Here is a 14,052-nt window from a genome sequence, read left to right on the forward strand (position 1 = left end):
AATAAGTGTCATCTAATCGAAGCAGCTCCCTGCATGATGATGTTTATGGTGGTTTTTATTATTCTTATTCTTATTATAGACTCTAGTAACACTTACTTTACATTGACTGCCAGTATCTGATTCTGTAAGCTCGTTACTAAAGCACCACAGTCACAGAAAGAAAAACTTGCTCAAGAAGTGCGTGGAAGCCACTGCTGTAGACCTGTCCCTGTCAGAAATATAATACTTTTTAAAAAGAAGCCAGTTTACAATAACAAGGGCTGTTGTGTCTACAGAAACCAATGGAAATTTTAACTGACCCAAAATGTTGATAACGCAAGCAGTAGATTAAATACGGAACATCAAAAAACACTGGGTTTGTCCAAAGCATGAGCAGTGCTGACAAGACTCGCGTTGTGTGGTTTAGCCATTTCTGTCCTTTTCGTATCTCCCGCTTTTGTTTTGTAGTCAGCATCACTGACCAAGGTGTGCTTTTGCTGGAGGCTTTCCAGCACCTTTGTAGTGGTTCCCCAAGCCCCTGTGCAGCACTGTATGCTGACCAGTGAGCCGTCCCCCAAAACTGTCGATTAACCTCCAACCCAGGGAAGTGGCTCTGATGAATGTGTGCGGCTGCTCTGCATTCTCTAGTCCATGAGAAGATGAATTTCCCTTTTTTTTTGCCAGGATTTTTCTGAGGTTTAGTTGCTCAAATGCTTTAAACTCCTGCGTAAGAGAAATGGAGATACTATTTATACATTTCTAGCACTATGCTATTTTTCACACTATTTTTTTTTGCCATGAAGATATATAAAAACCAGGACCACATACAGAATTTGGCTACAGTATTTGCTCGGCGCTGACTCACACAGATCACCTTTTAAAGAGCAAGAAGTGCTCTTATTTTCCTGGCAAACCTCTTGCAAGTATTGGTGAGTTTGTCACATTTTGTGTTTTCTTGGTCTACGGGCCATGGTAGGATAGAATAACAGAGCCAGTCTTTTAGCACCGTAAATCACGAGAGCAATTTTGAGTGTTTTTTTTTTTTCCTAGAAAGTCTCTAAATGCTTCATTTTGAAGCTGAGAGACCATAGGGGTCATTAATTAGGTACCATTTTTATTGCTTTGCAGTATGGCTTCCATAAAATTAGTATTTTCCAAAGTTCTTAAGCAAGCTTGTTTACTGACCCAAGGAGCTTCAAGGCTTACAGGTTTCTTGCTCACTGGTTTCGTTTGGTTCCTGCTATTCTTATAATATTCTTCTTTTTCCCCGTTGATTTTGTCCGTACATTTTCATAACATGAAACTAATGATCCTCTGAGGGTGAAGGGAAAGTGTTCTTGAAGTCCACTTGTTTGTAAAATCTGTGTTTTGTTTGCCTAACTTTGGGTTTGGCTGAAGGTACAGATGCAATTCTTCATTCGTCGTCCAGCCAATCTCATCAGGCTCATTCCTGGAAGAGGAGCAGTCCCATATAAAAGTTTCAACCCTTTGCACCACTTACTTAGGTCTTCTATTTTTTTCCAGATGTGCTTTTTGCACAGTCCTTTACCTTTCTGTTGCCTGAAATGGTGAAAAATCATGTAATGAAGATAATCCTCTTTATTGTGCACTGTTCAGATGTGATAGCTGAAAAAGATGGAAATGGGAGTCCCATGAAAAGGAGCAGATTGCCAGAGAGTTTCCTTTTGAGGGAAATAAGGCCTACATGTTTTTCTGATACCTGGTCTCAAAGAAGGAATTAGATGCCCATGACTTTGGCATTGTGCTTTATCTTGATTGTTTAGAAATCCCCATTTGTGTAAATGTTCTGCCAGCATGGGTTTGTAGCTAGATAAAGAGAACCACCTGTAAAAAGCTGGATGGCTTTTCATTTTTAGATTATAAAAGTTATCAGCTTTCTTCTTTGCATGGTCCCTGATTTAAGGGGATTTTACAAATGTAAGTAGTTGACTTCCTAGTCTGTGTTCACTGTAGTGTCACAAGTGCTTTACCTTTAAGTCTGAGTAAATTTGGTGTTGTTGCTTGGTCTTACACAAGCTCTGTGTTAGATTCTAAGATGAGACAAGGTGGGGTTTTGTGTGTTGTTTTTTTTTTTTTTTTCTTTTATCAAACCTTCATGTACAGAAGTGAAGTTGTCATTTGTCCCATTAATGCTGGGGAGATAGTTAAAATACTTGGTCTCTGCAACAGGCTGTATCTTTTTCAGTCTTGTCACTTGCTGGTCTTGCAGATTGTTTTTATTAATAGAATATATACAAAATTGGTTGGGAACCAGGTATACCTGCTCTATTTTTGATTAATGCAGAATTGTTTTTTATTTTCAGTATTACCCAGCAGGTATCATCCGTAAGTCTGTGGAAGGCATTAGGTGCTTTTTTCATACCAGCAGCACAGGTATCCTCAATCTGGGTGATGTTCCTAGTGTGACAGTAAATATTAGTATGCGAATGCATGTAGATAGATGTATATTATAAACTATTTATGCATACATACACACCTTAACTATAGATGAGCATACGCATGTGTGCGTGTATATATCTGCAGATGTTGTTGGGTATTTGAACCAGCAGTTTGTAGTCCATTAGTGTGAGCAGCTTTTGTGTTCAGCAGAATCGCACCTTGTGGCAGTTGTACTAATATCTACAGTTTCAACGCGCTGTTTTCCGATGTTTCACTCAAAGAATATCAGCCTTTTGAACTAGCTGGTCAGCTGAGAATGGAGCTGAGCCCAGAAAACACGCTGAAGCTACGGGGAGGTCCTGGAGACCCTTGGTACATACCTGACTTTTTGCAGACTGCTCAGAGGAGCATTGCTGCTGCTCTTGGAAGAAACATTAGGAGAATGAAGTGTATTAATAACCGCGCTGTCTTTTTCTTGCCATTGTTAACAGTAATCGTCTCTTTTTCCCCCTTTCCTGCTGCCTTTTCCTCCCTCCCTTTCCCATGTACTTTTTGAATCGGTCTGTGTATCTTTTTTTTTTTTTTTTCCCTGCCTTTTGTTTTTCTTTTCTTATCCCACACTACTCGTCTCCCTACTTGCTTGCTTGTGTTCCATGTTGCTAGTTTTTATGTTCGCACGCTCATTATCACCCTTTTTTGTACTTCAAATCCCAGCAGCTGTCCAGCCAGGTCCCAGAGCACAGCCCTGTGGTTTATGGGCCTGTGGAGAACACCCATCTCGCTGCCAGCACCCCTGTCACTGCGGCTAGCAACCCGAAGCAAGGTTTGTTGATGGATATTTCCTCCATGCTTATTTTTAGTCATTTTTCTCCTTTCTAGTTGTAGTTGGAATATTTTTGGCATGAAGACAAGCAGGGTAGCAGTCAGCAGCAATAGGAGGGGAGGGACTTCTTTTCCTCCAGTGGAACATTTAACAATGTGTTGCTAAGGGAATTAATTGAAATTTGCCAATGTGAAACTGGTTAAAAATAATTGTATTAGAGCTTATATGTCCTAAACATTGTTTCAGAGCACTGAGAAGTGTGAACCTCCTCTAACCCACACGCCATCCTTCAGAAACAAGTGTGTTGTCAGTAAAATGCTCATAGCCAGGGAGACTTCCTATCATTTGAACAATTTATCAGCCATAGTAATGACATGTAACCAGAACATCGCATGGCTCATCCAGAGCCATTTGTATATCTTGTCCTACAGGACACAGGAGAAATTAATTAGAACAAATGTTATTGTGTAAAGTCTCTCAAAAATGGCTTACTAAATTTTGCTGACTTCAGTGGTAAACAAAAAGAAAAGAACACAGAAAAAAAATCTTTTAAGGGATTACATTGCATTCTCTTACCTAAGAATACATATATGAAGGGAGATATTTAACTGTCTGTTTAAAGACAAGGAAGGTGTCCCAGGAGAGAAGGTTGTGTGTTCCAACTCTCCTCCTACACTAAAATTTCATAGCCATCTAAGAGCCATCAAAAAGCTTTAATTAATGTGTATGCTGCTGTCATGTTACTGGACTTGGTGTTGTCACACAGAGTTGACGTTCCTGTGTACATGTACATGCATATACGTTTCATGCAATGTGTACATGAAAGTTGAGAGGTGCCATCTTCTATTCGCAAGCGTTTCTCATAAACTTTGAGCCTGCTGAGATATTTCAGAGTGTTTGCTAGAAGGAAACTAAACTTCAGAGAAGCGTAGCTTTGAAAAGAGGAAAGAATCTAACACTTCAGATGCCGCAGACCCAAATAACAGTGTGGTCACTGTCTGACATCGAGTGAGGGGAAGTATCCCTGAGGCTGGTCTCTGTTGGATTATAGAATTTAATGACAGTGTTGCTCTCTTACAGCCTTAGCATAGACTTCAGGACTTTTCCTCAGTGAAAACCGCTCACATCTCTAGATTGGGGCTGTTCCTGGAAATAAATCACGGGGACACTTGGGAGATGTCTGGTCCCATCTCCCACTTGACTATCTCCAGCCACGGCTTTGGCTAGCCAAGTCCCTGTAAGTCTTCAGGGATGGGAACTTCTCAAGTTCATTCCCTCTGCTGCTGCAGATCTTTGTGCAAAAAGAAGTCTCTGTCGTCTCAGAAAGGTGTAGGTACATGTAACTCCCAAAAAATGACTGCCCTAGCCAAACTCAGCTTGCAGGCGCTCTGACATGTTGCTGCTCAGCTCCAGCACAGCCATGATGCATTTACCCCTTTGAGCAAATTGACACTGAACTGTAAAGTGCAGCACATTACACCAGCTCCATCACAGGATTTCAGCTCGGGGTATGAGAGCTTGTGTTTCCAGGACAAGACAGTCCTCTCCCCACCCCACCCCCCTTCTCCTTCCATGCACTTTTGTTTAACTTAATCCAGCTGTAAGTTAACTGGAAGTAAGAGGTCTTTATTTATTTAGTTACACAGGTCTGGCTATACTGGTTTAAATATAAATCAGGACTTGAACTGGGATTTAACACTGCTGAGCTTTCCTGTGTTTATCTCCATTACATCCCAGAAAGATTCAAACATTTGTTCCAGTCCAAAAATTGCTAAAGAGCACATTTATGTAAGCATTGCAGAGAAGGAACGAGCACTAAAATAACACCATCAGAATTCGGGTGGGGGAGAGCGGTGTGAAGCAGGGGGGTCACGGGCAGCGTGTTAGAGGTGAAGGTAGTTTAGATGCCATTGCAATTACTGATTTAAATGGAGCTGGTGGCCTGCGGGACATATCAACAAATATATGCTGAGGTAATAGAATCGCTTTTTCATTCATTCACTTTGTACCCAACGTTGGATTCTTTTGTTCCAGAATCAGAACAGTCACAGATAGGGTCGCAGTGCAAAGAAATCGGGCGTTTATTAAAACCAGTATTAGTGCTTCGCATGGGCCCCCTTCACTGTGTTCACCCTGTGGATCAGACCTCCCTTGTGCCCTTCACCTTGGGTACTTGTGTGCATCAGTTGAAACTTGGTATAAAGTTGCCATTCTAATTTTGTGATATTCAGTGATCGTTTGGCAGTTATTTATAACTGTGTGCAGCACTTGGCCGATTCACTGGCTTTGAGATCAGGAGCAGAGCACGTGTGCCGTGCAGACAGCCCCAGCCTCTGCTATTTCCTCCGCCAGTATCTGCAGTCCCTGTTATTTTTGTGTTTAAGCCATTAGCACGGCTGCTGAATTTGGGATTGTGCTACCTTTAAAATCCTTGGGTTTTCTTTAAAAAGATGAGCAGCCCACAGCCTGCATTTGTGGCTTTCGAAAGCAGTTCCTGGCTTCTTGGCCTCCCAAGTTCATAGCAGTTTGGAGGAATGCAGGAGAGGCACACCTTTGTGGCTCTAGAGTCCTGGAAGCATTGTTTGGGGGCAAGCAGTTGTCATTCCTGCAGGTGCTGGTGTGTATGCCTCGACAGGGCTGCAGCATGCAAGGAGATAGCTGGAGAAATTAGGTCAAGCTGATGGCAGAGCACAAAGGAGCCTGGCTTCAGGCCTTGGCTGGTGCCAAAGTTGTAATGGGGTATAATCCTGCATGACATCAGAGCCACCCGCTTCTGCTCAGCTTGGGGAGATAGCACAGGTTCAGTGTGGTGTTTGAAGGATTACACAGTGAGTCAGTAACATGCACTCCAAAACTGCCCGCAAAGCCACCATCAGTGCTGCCTTGCAAGTGTTTGCATCAGGACAAAAGATGGAAAAATGGCAGCAAGACCAACAATTATTTTCAGATAAGCACCATGAAGTAGGAATGAGTTCCTGAATCCAGCAAAACCTTCTCGTCCACCAATCTCAGCAGCCTTTGCCACTGTGACCACCCGGCAACCCAGCTCCCTCTCTTGCTTTGATGTCTCTGCATGGAGGAGATTGCAAGCATCTGTCCTGCTGAGTTTTTGTTGTTTTTTTTGTTTTTTTTTTAAAGTATTTCTAAAATCTTTTCCTCTTGTGTTCATCCTGCTTTTCTGCAATTGGGATCAAACAGAACCTGCAGAGCTACAGGGACGGAGTAATTTTGCAAGATTTGTATTTATCTGAAGATTAAAAACAAACAAACGAAAAACATTGGTGCAAACTTTTCTCCTGAACTGCCTAGTATTTCCAGCATGTACTTGCTAAATATCACGTGAGGAACGATCTTGGCATATTTAGGAAAAGTAAGGGATCTGATTCAATTTTGATGAATTGCATTGATTTTTGTTTTGTCTTCCCAACTGTATGTTGTTTCATGTGACCGTTTCTGCAATAGCTGGCAGGGATGAATATTCCTTGGCCAGAACATGGAGATTTGTTCTCTGTGATGGTAGTTCAAGTTAAGATTTACTTTTCATTAGCCAAATTTGCTCATCATTCTTCTGAATTCTTCCCTCAAATTACTTCTCTCTTTGAATTTTGCACACACAGCCTGTATCTGGTAGCTAAAGTACTCCCCAGATCAGGTGTTGTTTGAAGAAGGTGTGCTTAAACCACTGTTTCTTAAATGCAGTTATATATTTTTGCTGTGTTTTTATCCCTTGGAATGTTTTTCTAGACACTTCAGAAGAGTTTTTTTTTTCTTTTTGTGAGCAATCTCATTTGACTCAAGGGAGAGAATATCCAGGCAGTTGTTTATAGCGAGCTGTAAATGTCAAGAATGCTCCATGAGTTTTCTGCTAAGGATGCTCCAGAAATTGGAGGTGACGCATTTTCTTCTCTAAACCAGTTCTAAGGTCCTTTTTCTTACATGGAGCCTTCAGAATCAAAATCAGCTGTTGGGATATGTCCTCCCATCTTTTTCTTTTTTCATGTCATCCTCATCCAAAGCCATCTCCCTGCATGCCTCATTATGTTGATAAACTACCACTTTGGCTGTGGTCCTGTCTGCTTCCAGCTGCCGTCAGCCCCAGCAGAGTTCCGAAGTTCTTCATGGCACCAGCTGTTCCTGAAGACAGGGCCTGGTGCTCCAAGCAGTTTTGGATGGGCTCTCCTCCAAAAGCCCTCTTCCTTCGGAGGCTCTGCTGAAAAGCCCCAAATGGGAAGCCCGCAGAGCTGGAAGAGACCAACCAAAGCTGTGCCTGTTCAGTTCTACCTCAATTTGGATGATTTGGGCTTTCTCCTGGCCTTTGATTTCCTAACCTGAGGCTTTGTGCCTCCAGATTTCCCAGAATTGCTTTTTGATGTCCTGGCATTGTCCCAAAGAAGTTCCCTATCGTTTCAATGCTCAGAAAGCCCTGGGGCACAGCTTCCTCCATGGGGGCAGGTAAAGCTGACCTTCTCCTAACCAGGGTTGGAAACAGGACCACTGGGGTCCCTGCCACCTTTGACTGATAGCTGTCTTGTCTGGCTGGCTGAGTTGTAGCACTGGGACACTTTCCTAGGCAGATCTTACAATCTTTAAGAAAGATTTTACAGTCTGCATCTTGTAGTCAAATTAGAGGTAGCAGAGCAACTTTTAAGGTCCTGGCTTGTGCTTCCTTCAAAAGGAGTGGGGCTGCGTATTTTAAATGAAGTTGGGGCAGACTTTTGGGAGCTGCATGATGTGCATGGCAGGGACTGTATCACAACGTCTACTGCTAATTACAGGGACTTCTCTGTGCACGGTATTTTCCCATCCTTAGGGTTTGGTTTGATACAGGTGCATTTTTCACTGTGCTTTTCCAACCCTGCTTGACATCTCTAGAGCACAAACATCAAAAGGTAACTAACACTGCTGTTCTTTGGTGGCGGCTCTGCTTAAACCCCATTTTGTTTCTGCTCTCTTTGGAAAAGATAACTTTTCCCTGCTGAAATTCAGAACACAGAAAGGGGGATTGTGCCCTTTCGTCTGGTATGCTGAAGGGGGATGGAGTATAGAAATAACAAGTAAAAAATAAACTAACTGTATCTCGTGTGTTAGTATTGATGTGACACGTGGCATCCATCAGTCGTGGGGCAATTTCCCCATTTAGAAGGGAGGGCACTGGGCAGAGAGAACTTGCAGGCTGCTGGATGCTCTCGCCAGAGCCTCTGTTTGCCTGTGTTTTGGAACATGAGTTTGCCCAGGTCTCAGTGTTATTTATGGCCCTATGCTACTTTGAGGCAGAATCCAACTGATTTTTGTCTTCTGTAATTTCTGTCAAGAAAAATTGTATTTTCAGCAGCAGAGTGTCTGCAAAAAAATCCATGCTTTGCATTGTGCTTACATGCCTTTTCTGTGAAGGACTGCCATTTACTGCAAAGCCTACATGCAGAAAAATACCAGTAGCCACTGCATTTCCAGATTTCCAAGCTGCAGGTTGCCCGGGCTCTTCCTTTAGATGCAGAGATGGGCTTCAGGTGCCTCTGGTTTCTTCCTGGAACATTCTTGAAAGCAGTCAGAAGGCAGGCAAGGGGATCCAAGGGAAGGAGGTTAGATACCATGAAGGAAAGTGGAATTGACCTGTTTGTAACACTGGCTTTTTTTTTTTTCTTTCCCAGAAGAGAAGCCAAAACCCGATCCAGTATTAAAACCGTCTTCTCCAGTCCTCAGACCAGAACCTACTGTGGAGAAAAAAGATCAAGCTGGCCAGACAACCGAGGCCACCCCAGTGGAAACCCCACCAGAGCTTCCTCTTGCTCCATCGCCAACCCCAGCCGCTCCCGTCGCAGTGGTTCCTGCAGCTGCTGTCATCACCGTATCTAGTAAACCCGCATTCACAGCTGACTCAGAGGAGAGATGTGAACTCGCTTCCCCAAAAGAGGAGGCAATGCCTATATCTAATGCCACACCCTGCACGGACACATCAGACCCTTCGCCAGCAGAAGAGGCTGATGCTGAGGTGTGCAAGGAGCCTAGTAGTGTAGCATCTAGTGATATTCCAGTGACTGCTAGTACTAATCTAATTAATGAATTGAATGGAGTTAGTGAAAAAGTAACTGCTACAGAGAGCGTAGTAGATGTAGCCCAGCCGGAAGTTGCGCCATTGACTGCTGAGTTGGAGACACCAGAAGCACCTCCAGCAGAAGTGGAAAGTGTGCCATCTTCCAGTGCTCCTCACACCGCTCCCTCTCCTCCTCCAACCCCTCCTCCAACCCCTCCTCCTCCTTCTCCTCCTATTTCTGTTGCTGCTGCTGTTACCACTACAACTCCTTCTCCACCTCCTCTTCCATCTCCTAGTGCCCTCCCTGTTGTTCAGGGAGATTTAGAAGGAGAGGAGAGCACAAGAACTACTCTTAATGAAGAGGTAAAAGATACTGAAACGAAGGAAGAGACAGAAGCAGATGGGCAACTGGAGGAGAATACAGAGGCTCAGAGTTTAAACTCTAGCAAGAGTCCTGTCCCAGGTAAGTGTTTGGCTCCATGGTTGTGTGCAGTAAACTTACAGATGAAGGAAAGGGGTCTTTGGGCTTATTTTTCTATCAGTGGATTCTGTTTGTATCTGCCCCCAAATTCTGATTCTGCCACATGACCATTGTTCTCATGTAAAATGCTGATCTTTGTTTGTAGAGGGGGGAAAAAAAAAAAAAAAAGAAAAAAAAAAAAGATAATCAAGAGGTAGCTACCTTCACACGTGCATCCTAGGGTTGACTGGGTTCACGTAAGCTTCATTTTGCTTTCATGGGGTAATAGAACAACATTCCCAAGCACTGTTAGCAGGATAATTAAAAAGATACCACTAGTGTTCTCTCCAAGATCAGCCAGTTGGTTCGATGACCTATTGCTTCACATTTATCAGCCTGCTCCTAAACCAGCTTTAACACTCAGCCCGTGAACTCCTTTGGTTGAACCTTCTGAACCAGCAGGTTCTGGAAACCTGTGGGGTTGGTTTTATCCAACTACAAAAATGTGTCATGGTGTTACCAGAAGTAGGTAAATGAAACAGCCCACAACGCTTCAGTCATTTGAAAGAGCTTTTAAGTGTCTCACACCTACAGCTGCTCAACCTTAATTAATGGTGCATCTGTTTTTCTTCCACGAAAGTAACACGTAAGCAAAAATCTCTTCTTCTCCTAGCTAGGCTCAGCTGTTCGCCTCATTTCACGGTGCTTGAACTTCTCAGAAAAACAAGGTACTCAGGTTTGGGAGGCGTGAGGATTTGTTATGAGTTGCTAAAAAATGAAGTTTCTATAGTTGCCTTTTGAAACCTAGGCTACTTCTCTCAATGTCATTATCTGTCTTTGCTTTCAGTGTCCTGTCATGTCACTGTGTTAGCGTTAGTGGGTTAACTCAGACAACCTGTTTTTATTTGTTGCATTTCCTATAGAAAAGTGCTTTTTCTCAGGACTTCCTGGAAATGAAACTGTGGAAAAGAGGTTAAATCAATCAATTACTTGTATTTAGCTGCTTGAGAGAGTATAATGGTGGCTATTATGCATGCCAGCAGCGTTAAGCCATTTAAATGTATCGCATCTTTCACACCCTGTTCTGCAGTCCTTTCAGAGCCCTGAAGCTGAGGTTGTTTATTTAAATATCATTTGAATTTAGAACTGATGGAGTTTGGACAAGAAAGGCAGGAGAAACAGTAGCCTTTTCTTCAAAAAATGACATTTAAAATGCTTTCCTGTAATTTCGTTCTTTTGAATGCTTACAACCTCACAGTTTTAGGGAGGGATTCGGTTCTCGGAGCAGGTGCGACTCCTGTGTGGACTTGGTGAGGCCGGGGCACGTCTGTGCCTTGTGCTGGGTGAGCTCGGGGTGGCTTTGGTCCTTGAGGTCTTCCTCCCGCAGTGGCTGCTTCGGGAAGCATTTCCCCCAGATGCAGCTTCTTGCCTTCAGAAGTTCATTCTGCATGTGTTTGTTTATACGTTTATTCTTTCATAAGCACATGGTGGAAGCATAATGGCATCGATAGCTTCTATTACTGTGCTCTTTTATGGGCTAAATTAAATGAAAAGCAGAGGCTGGCCTGGCTCCATGTTTGTGTGTAATGCTGCGCAGGATCAATACGCTGGATCTTGCTGATCCAGTATCTTAAACAGAATCCAATACCTACCTAGAAAAGATCAGAAAAATCCCTTCGCTATACCAAGCATAGGTTGGTGTGTTTTGTTTTTTGTTTGTTTGTTTTTCTGTTAATCTCTTTTCTCTTTTTATTTTACTCAGGTCATTTTGCTCCTCTAGCACTTACTGTTCTTCAATCTGAAATACTTCATAACCCAAATTAATTTCCTTACAAAGCAGAGAAATGGGCTTTTTTGTGTAAAAAAAGGTTTTACACAGCCAGGTTCCAGCTTGCAAGGTTATTGCTTGCTTTAGAGTGTCCTGTGGTTTAAATTAAAAAAAAAAAAAAAAAATAAGGCAGCGTTTGGGGTTTTTAATTATGTAGAAGATTAATTTTAATGCTCTAATACCATTAGACCAGACAGCATGCATTAGCCAATACATTGGATTTGGCAATACGGAAACAAACATTTCTCAAGTCGCATGAAATATCACTCGAGACTGATTACTAGTAGAAGTTCCGTACTTGAAGGAAAGCAAAATACTCTCCACGTCAGGATTTTGTACTTTGCCCATCCTGTAATGAAGCATAACTGTGTTGCATTTCCCTGCCAACCTTTTTTGGGCAATAATTTTACAATTCTTTCTTGGAGAGAGGAAGAGAGATTTAAATAACATAACCTGAAGGTGACTGCTAATGCAGGCATCCTTTTAGGCAGAATGAGGAATTACACGTCTCTGCCAGTACACTGGAAAATACAGATGCTGAACTTTAGAAGCAAGGAGGAAGGGCTGTATTTTTTTTTTCCCTTGGACTAAAGACTAAGAGGCTTTTTTTATGATCTATGGAGATAAGATAGAAATTGGAATAAGGGAAACTTCTCAAACACGTGCTGGTAAGCATGAGCTCTGTGACTTTTAGCAATATTTCTTTGGGGCTTTCAGCACCGTGTGGGTTTTCAGAAGTGTGTGTTTATTACAGAGCAGTTTGTTAGCTACAAATCATACTGCTTTATTCCCTTTAATGGTAGCTGATCTGATTTGACTGGGACGCTACTCAGACCAGAGACCTCTAAGAATAATCCAATTGCTGCAGGAAGTGAAGGAGGCAGCACTTGTTATTGAGTGAGTATTGAACCCGTCCTGCACGGCGCAGAGGGCTCCAGGCTGCAGGAAGCACTGGCTGCTGCAGGAGGCACTAAATCAATGACCTGGCTATGGACAGTTATTAAGATACTCCTGGCATTCTGCAAAAACAAGCGTCTTAGCTGCTCTGCCCCACCAGATCTCTGCTTTTCATGTTTATAATCTGGCCTGCCGAAAAACATGGGGGTTCCTGAACGTGAAATTAATCCACCTCCCCTCTGAAGAGTCTGGGCAGCACTGTTGAGACTTGGAAACGTATCTTGTGTTTTGTGATGGAGGTGGCTGCATTTCAGGGGTGGATGGAATTATTTGCTTGTTCAGGCACTTCACAGAAAACGCCGTTCTGCTCTCTAACCATTAGAAAAAACAATACTTTGATTTTTCTCTGTCAAGTTCTGTATATAGATACAAGCAAATATGTTCAGACCACAGAAGCATCTCTAATATCCAGAAGTTCTTTTTTACAGTCCAAGAAAACAAATTTTGTAGTGTTTGTAGCAAGAGATGAGTTGAACAAAGCTGACCCTTTTGTGATCTGAGGAAACTGTGCTCGCTCTTTTGCACTGGCTTTAGATTTCCACTGCATTTCCAAGGTCAAAGGATCTCTACAGGGGCACTGGTGGTGTGTTCATTGTACTTTGCTGAAACTAGAGTGTGCCTGGCTCTCTTTTCTATTTCACACAAAATATCCTGTCTGCTCTTAATGTCTTAAGTTGTATTAGGCTCCATCATGACAACAGCAATTTTAGGGATATCGATACCTGACGCTGGCTGGTTCATCTGTAGACTGCTCGTCACATCTCTAGCTCCATTCCATGATGAAATCAGCAGATTCACCGAGCTGAGCCTTGAATTGTGGTTGTGCTTGCATGACTGACAAATTCTGTAAGCCCTCTGAGCTGGTCCTGGCTCTCAGTCGTTTCACATGTTGTTGAGGCTATGGGACTTTCTCACTGTTTCAAGCTGTTTGCAGTGTAGTAGTAATCTAGAGGTGGTGGTGAGGGTCAGTCTGCAAGGCTGCAAGTAGCTCAGGGCTTGATTTTCAAAAAAAAAAAAAAAAAAAAAATGTTGTTGTTGACCTGTTGTCATAGTTGGTCCTGCTTATCCCCTCTAAAATGGGGTTGAGCTGATGGGCGTCAGAACATTGAACCGCTGGGCACTGCGGTTCTTTGTCCTGCATGCAGTGTGACACCAGGCATCGCTTCTCGCTGCTCCTTTGCCGAATGTTTGGAACAACATCCACTCATCTCCATTGCCAGAAAAAAAGTCAACAGATATTATCAAGAGAGGAACACAGTTTTCAGCCTGAGATCCTTACCAAAAACATTGTTCCAGTTATAAGTCATCAATGGCATACAGTTGCTTTTGTTACTAAATTCTGTTTTTCTCAAGTAGCTTTGCTGGCTGCAGTGAGAGACCAGCGCTTCTGAGGGGGCAAAACAGGATAAAAAAATGTTGGTCGAGTAGAATTTATTAAAAAATAAAAAAAAAATAAAAAGGAAAAGGCACTACCAGAGCTGTGAAGCCTTTAGGACATGGTATGAAAGCCTGCCTTTGATGTAATCTTTCTATCAAGACTATCATGAGAAGCAAAGAGGAAAATTGATGTCTGT

General features: G+C 42.7%; 1 protein-coding gene across 11 annotated transcripts in view; it reads left to right on the forward strand.

Annotated features, from left to right (window-relative positions):
- EIF4G3 (eukaryotic translation initiation factor 4 gamma 3) overlaps positions 1–14,052 on the forward strand; it is a 154,580-nt gene that overhangs the window by 95,967 nt on the left and 44,561 nt on the right. For 7 of the 11 annotated variants that reach the window (XM_084300406.1, XM_084300410.1, XM_084300414.1 and 4 more), the window contains 2 exons: positions 3,094–3,202; positions 8,851–9,696. In XM_084300406.1, the coding sequence (XP_084156532.1) occupies positions 3,094–3,202; positions 8,851–9,696 (955 nt within the window). The remainder of the gene's footprint in view (positions 1–3,093; positions 3,203–8,850; positions 9,697–14,052) is intronic. The other 4 variants (XM_084300409.1, XM_084300408.1, XM_084300412.1 and 1 more) reach the window with 1 other exon arrangement.

This window comes from Netta rufina (assembly GCF_964035555.1).
Source record: "Netta rufina genome assembly, chromosome: 22".
Taxonomy (NCBI): domain Eukaryota; kingdom Metazoa; phylum Chordata; class Aves; order Anseriformes; family Anatidae; genus Netta; species Netta rufina.